The sequence below is a fragment of the Nanorana parkeri genome, unplaced genomic scaffold, assembly GCF_000935625.1.
Source record: "Nanorana parkeri isolate BGI_ZX_2015 unplaced genomic scaffold, ASM93562v1 scaffold453, whole genome shotgun sequence".
Classification (NCBI taxonomy): Eukaryota; Metazoa; Chordata; class Amphibia; order Anura; family Dicroglossidae; genus Nanorana; species Nanorana parkeri.
The window spans coordinates 731,287-738,145 of record NW_017306721.1 but is presented as its reverse complement, the minus strand read 5'-3'; the positions used below and the strand labels follow the sequence as shown (position 1 = coordinate 738,145).

Here is a 6,859-nt window from a genome sequence, read left to right as displayed (position 1 = left end):
GCAATTTAATCTCACCTGGAACCTGTAGTCAGGGCTCTCGGCCTGGGAATCAGACAAGTCCTGTCTGAGAGAACACTAAGGTTGGTGAAAACTAGCAAACTGTGTATGTGGAGGCCGACAAGCGGTAGGCTTGCTCAGCCTGGTAGTTAGGACCTATATTGTGTTAGTGAAGTTAGTGTCGGAATACGGCTAGGTCTTTGAGTTTTTCTTTTTTTTTTGTTTGTTTTATGAACCACTGTACAGCACCTGTGAATGCTCTTGTGAATACCACCAATATACTCTGCACTGTTTGCCACTAGTCCCTAGATTTGGTATCTGTGCCCAAGAGATTACTTATTCCCAGGGGGCTTAAGTACTGGCTACCAATCGCCAGCTCACACCTGTTAATCCAAAAATTCAAATGATATATAAATAGAGCCTAAATATTGTGTTTTAAATTATATATTTATTTCAGCATTCATTGTGATGTTAATAGTTTTCCAGGATGGGTCTGAATGAGCCAACTTTGCCATTCACAGCACCCCAGTCACTGAAACTCCTGTACTCTCCAGGTCTCAAGAGATACTGTCTTCCTTTGTATTTGGGCTCCTCATAGAAAATCCAGTTCCCCTGAAGGATGTTACAAGAGTGGATGTTATTGTACTGGAATTGTTCCTGGACATTGGAACAATCGCTGGAGAATTCCTTCATCTGACCTTTAAAATCCTCTTTCTCAAAGATCTTCATTTGCTGGGAACCTCTGTGCTGTAAAGAAGACAGAAATAAATCACATACATTTACTGATGAAGTGAATTCATGTATTCTGTTAATATTACAACATTAATTGTGTGTTTGAATTAAATATGGTTTGAGTTTTGGACGAATGGGGCCCCATACAACACTGTAAAGTATTTAATTTCACTCCTCCTCTGGAAGCTACATACTCATTTATATATATTACACTGGTATAACAATGCAAGTAAGCATATCAAATGCTTCTTTTTTCTGTTCTTTTACCTGCAGTTTTTTTTTAAATTGAGGAAACACAAGTCACTGGGTCATTATCACGATACATACTGTATCTGTTAAAGTGTTAGAATGTCAATATCTGGCTTCACATCCAAACAGACTACTCTGGACAATCAGTTTTAGAATAAAGATAGCTAAAGATGTGAGAGTAATTAAATGTGTAGGCATGGTGATATACATTATATGCATACATTGTTTAACTAAGTTGGCAGTTAGTTAATTCTTATATTGACTGACCAGGTAATTTTGATATTTGTGTAAGACATATAAGAAAATGAACATATAGCCATCTGTAATCCCTTAGGAATTTTGTGGACTTATGTATAAATGTTTCTCAATCTGATCTGTTTTTTAAATAAAAAATACAGGCCTGTTTAAGAAACTTTACAATTTACATTGCAATATATTTACTGAAGAAATGGTTTATCATCCTTGATTGGCAGTAACAAAATAACTAGCAGTAACCTCAGCTAAACACTTTTGGGGGCGATTCAATAACTAATTTGCGGCACATTGCTGATGTCACCATGTAGTCTGAAGTCTCGCCCTAAGGCTTCATTCACACATAGCGGTAGCGTAATGCGAAGTGGAAGGAACCGGCTTAAACTTTAACATACACATGGATTCCGCACGTTTGTGGCTATTACTATTATCGCCCATAGAATCGTGCTTATTCTATTTTGCGGGATGAGCGGTTTTGTACCGGGCGGCCACCACAAAACTCTGAACAATGCACATTGCAATGCATTGTTTTTCATGTTTACAGCGGTTCCGTGTGTATTCTTACGGCCGAATACATGCGGAAAACAGCTCACGTGTATATGGAGCCTTAGGGCAAGAAAAACTTGCAACATTTTCATTGTTAGTAACGATGCATGTGACCAAATTCAAGTAGTTCTTATTTGCGACACTTTTACTGTATGGTGCTATTGTGACAAATTCAGAAATACCACCATTTTGGTGATAGAGAAAATGGAGGCAACTAAGATCTCTTCCATGTTGGAGTAAATTGTTGATTGTGTCAAATGTATAATTATTGTGTTCCATCTTCCTTACTATCACCTCAGGAACTGATATTTGATACCTTTGTATTGCACTTCCAAATAGCTTTTCTGCTTGTAAATCTCTGTACTTCACAGAAGAGATGCTTGCTACATTTGACGCAGAGCTGCAAAAGACTCATATATACCTTACCGACACATACATGAATTTGTTGCAAGTTCGACCATTTGTTGCTTTTTGAAGAGTATCAACAAAACTCTTTGTGAATTACAGGGTTTGTGGAGCTGATGGTCAGACCTGAGTACAGTTAGGAGTTAGTTTGAATGACTCCAGAATGTAAAAGTATTTTTTCAGTCCACATACGTATTTGAAGGTGTCTTGCTTGAATGACAACCTTTGCATCTGGTATTTCACCATTTTGTTACATTTGTTGATCTTGTCAGTAATTCACAACTGTCCTTTGTACAATGCACACTTTATGTGTTATCTTAAAGAGTATATTTGGCCCTTCCCAGTTCTTATTCTGTGATTAAAACTTATAAGTGCCTATGCTTTGGAGATGAAGACATTAGCACAGTGGGAAGACAGCTGACAATACTCTACACAAATGTTGTGTGTTGTCAGCCCACAATAGAAAATTAAGAGCTGAGTGCGTTTCTGGCATATCAACATGTATTTTTCTGTACTTGCAGGTCTTTAAAGAAAAAAAGAAAAAAGACCACAGGCAAATGTACATGTATCACAGAAATATACAGCAGAATTGTTTCTTCAGCTTTAAAGTGTATGCCAGGGCAAAATGAACGCCAAACGGTGAGGGGGCAGTGAGCTGACCAATCACCAAACAAGTTAATGGCAGGTTACAGGGCTGCTCACATTCAAAGGAAATAGGTGCCTTCTGACTCTAATAAGGCAACCTATTGAGTTAGCTAGATTTTAGGTTCCAGGGTCCACAGAAAGGAAAAGGAAGGGCACATTCCTTAATGGTACACATGGATTTAGGTATATTAAATATTTGTTATGCCAGGAGTTCTACTTTAATCTGATCATATTAGGCCACATTGCATTTCAACACCTGATCTATGTTTTTTTTTCTAGCAGTGCACAATAAAACACACATGAGTTGACGCTAACATCCAATTCATTGCAATAAATACTTCCTTCTTATTACCCTTTTTGTTTTATTGTCACTATTCTAGATAATAACATATTTTTCAGTCAATGGCTTTGATTAAAGCATTTCTTTATTTAAGATTTTGCTGAATAAGACCATTCGTATTGCAATGGCTAGAATAGAATTCCTAAGGTTTTATAAACCCATAACTATATATATATATATATTTTGGAGAATAATAGGTAATCCAAATCCACTTCTACTACTTACTGGCTGAATCATGCGACATGATCTGACGCAGTCATTGAATCCCATCCATTTCTGAAACTCAGGATACTCTCCCTTCTTCAGGTAATACTGATACCCCATGTAGTTGGGGCACTCATAGATCATCCAGCAGCCGTTCTCCACACGGATGGAATTACACTGACCTACATGTTGATGCAGATCGGAGAAGTCTGCGCTACATTCATAGGAACGTCCCTGGAAGTTTCTGTCTTCAAAAAAGATGATCTTCCAAAAAACAGAAATATATGTATTTAATATGTGCACAATATTAGTTGGAGAGGGAGAGAGAGAGAGAGAGAGAGAGAGAGAGAGAGAGAAAACATAAATAGGTCCATGCCACTGCTTACACACCAGGAACTATAATTTTTTTAGCCGAATGCAGATAAAAAGGTTGGCCATATACAAATGATCTTCATAGATGAAGATAGGTGTAAAGGGATCTGCCAGTACTTGTTGACATTGCTAGGATCCAATAAAACTTACGTAGCCTATTTTTATGTTGTAGCAGACATGAAATAAAAGACTTGTATTCTTCCTGATGTTTGAAAATGCTAGTTATCTGTCAGTAAATGAATCCTGCCCCCACCAACTGTCACAGTTGACATTAAAGAAGAACTATGGGATGAGTGAAATACACTCAACCCTATTGTTGGAGCCAACGTGTGACACTGAAGCTGTCACACGTTGGCTCTATTGTTCGAGAACTGAGCGAGCACACCCTGTTGATCGCTCAGTTCACAATCTACTCACTGCAGAGAGCGGTGGCTGTCAGTTACCTCTCCCCACAGCGCTCACTGAAGGGACAGACACTGGAGGGGGCAGGCACAGCTGGCTATGACTCTAGAGAGGCAGAGCCAGCTGTCCATTAGGCAGTGCGGTGGATCTTTACAATATTGTAGGGATCTTTGCCAGCTTCAGTGCGGCTCTGCACTGTCAGCAAATAGCGGACAAGAGCTCCTGTGATGGACTACAATCTCAATACAAATTAGCAAACTAAACGTGAGATTGTAGTCCATCACAGGAGTGAGCTTGGAGTGGTGGCTACTTTACAACACACACAGGGATCATGGGGAACACAAGCAGCCACCCTCCAGAAGAAAGGACAGTGTCAGCACCAATTCAGAAATGATTTGAAGATCTACAGCTGAGTGATACACAAATGAGCTACATTTTTATTAATATTTAAGGTACTTGAATGGTTTTTTAAGATTTAACTTCTGAGTTTAGTTCCACTTTTACAATTATTTTTATTACATAATATATATTTTATAGCTATTTTTTTTTCTTTAAATGGCTTTCAACCGCACTTGCTGTCACTAATTGACAGCTGGTACAGATCAGGATCCTGATGAGTACCGGCTTTTTTCTACAATGTTTCAGAATAGAAAGCTACATGCTTCTATTCTGAAACAATGTTGCAGGCTTCTGATTGTTCTGGGAATGATAAGAAGCCTTTAGCGACACTAATTCTGACATGCTGTCAGGATCAGTGTCACTAAGGTTATTATTGGTGTTTTAGGCTGAAAAGTACAGAACATTTTCTGAAATCCTGGGGATGTGAGGTGTTTCCAAATAAAGGACAAATACATTAATTTATTTTAATGCATTTTTTTTAGCTGTGAAAGTATATTACTGCCGGCAAGAATCACACACCAAAAATGTAAAAAGTGTGTCAGTCATTAACAAACAGAAACTTAAAACAAGCTAATTAATGAAGGGGTTAAACAATACCAATTATAATAATAACAACAACAAATTCTGAATAAAACTAGCCAAGTGTTACCTTTCCCATCCTGAACCCAAATGAATGAACACTGCAGGAGCCACTGGAAACATGATTTCATGCCCTTTAAATACACTGTTTAGAAAATCCACACCCTGCCTTTTTATTATCTTATTACAATGTTTTTTATTTTTATTTGGGACCACAGATTAATGAATATAGACATGCTTTGTTCTTTTTTTTTGCCTCATTCTTTACACTGTTGAAGTACTTTGTCATTTGCTGAATTTGCTTTTCTGTTGTTGAAAGCGATTAATCCGTCCACGGGAATGAAAGCTCATCAGCACATTTCCTGGTAATACAGAGATCACATGTGGAATCACAATGTGGAAATAGAGCAAAAGTGAAGGCATTTTAAAACAGCATCGTCTGACAATAATAAAGTATATTTTAAATCTGCTTTATATACTATGGACAACATAATTACATTTAGTAAGTTAGGATTAACTCAGTGATGTTGTTCTCTGGGTTTCAAAGTATAACATAACATTATTATGCGGATGTCTTAAAACAAAATTGTGTTTTTTTAAATTCCTTTGACTATGACTAGATATTTAAAGTGTGTACGACCTAATTATTCACTAAGCTAAGGCAACTATTAGCAGTACAACAGTCATGTTTGCGCCACATGTGATCTTAGTTTAGTTATCACAGTATTTTTACTTTTTTTCTTTCAAAGGATGTGCCTCAGTAAGGTGCTGCAGAAAAGGTCTTGACTGGACTGTCAGCAACAACTGCCTGATGTGCTTTAATCAACCAAGGATCACACAAGGATTGAAACAGCACACCCACCCCTGTGACGCCCTCCCACGAGACCCCACGACCCTACCAGAGGAATACACCCTCTTTGTGCCCCCTCTTTCCATCACATTTAAGTGCCAACACCCTGATTCTGTTTTCCCTTCGTCCCCAAACATTTCCCACACTTTCTGTGCCAGTCAGCCACGCTCCTTCCCCCCTGTTTTTTTGTTCAATTTTATACAGTTAGACACCCCGGTCTAATACCATAAGGAGACGCACACCTGCCACAACACACCAGCCTAGGAGTGCGCGCACAAATCAGTCTTCATCTTCAACTTTTAATCACCCGAAAGCTAATAATATATAAAAAAGGAAAAAGACCCCAATTGATAGAAAAAAAGTAGCTAAGCTGTTGAAGAGGTAGCTATCAATCTCATATAAGCTTTAACATGATAATATTACTTGGAAAGTCTATTTTTAAAATCACTCACTTTCATTAAAATAACAGCTGCTGATACTATTATACAGGTGTTTGTTTGGGCACTTTGTGTTATCGGATGACATTGCTCTGCCCCTGTCTCCCACAATCTCTTGCCTGCAAATCACCCTGTCACATGCTCTCCCAAGTGCAACTATAAGCTTCTATACTGATGCCCCTTACCCAGGCATATTCCACGGTTGTCACTATTTTAAGCAGACCAAGAAAATGTCATCTGTGCCTCCTGGAAGCTTTGGAGGCCATGGCCTAGGTAAGTATTTTTTTATTTTATTTAGCAAAACCATTATATTTTCAATTACCTTTGCAGGTAATTTTGACTTTGGAGGGTGGGGGGAAGTCAATAGAGGGGACCTTCCAATTTCATGGAAGGACTGCTGTAAAGAAAATTAATGTGAAAAACAATTGCAGCCAGCAAACATTTAGGAAA

The 6,859-nt window shown here is 38.2% G+C and overlaps 1 protein-coding gene across 1 annotated transcript; it reads right to left on the bottom strand.

The window, feature by feature from the left end:
• Window positions 1-468: 468 nt before the first annotated feature.
• On the bottom strand, window positions 469-5,201 carry LOC108790176 (gamma-crystallin D-like). The gene is made up of 3 exons (XM_018560386.1): window positions 5,193-5,201; window positions 3,392-3,634; window positions 469-744 (listed from the first exon to the last, which is right to left on the bottom strand). Exons 1-3 carry the CDS (start codon window positions 5,199-5,201, stop codon window positions 469-471), a joined length of 528 nt encoding a protein of 175 aa, XP_018415888.1.
• Between the last annotated feature and the right edge of the window lie 1,658 nt (window positions 5,202-6,859).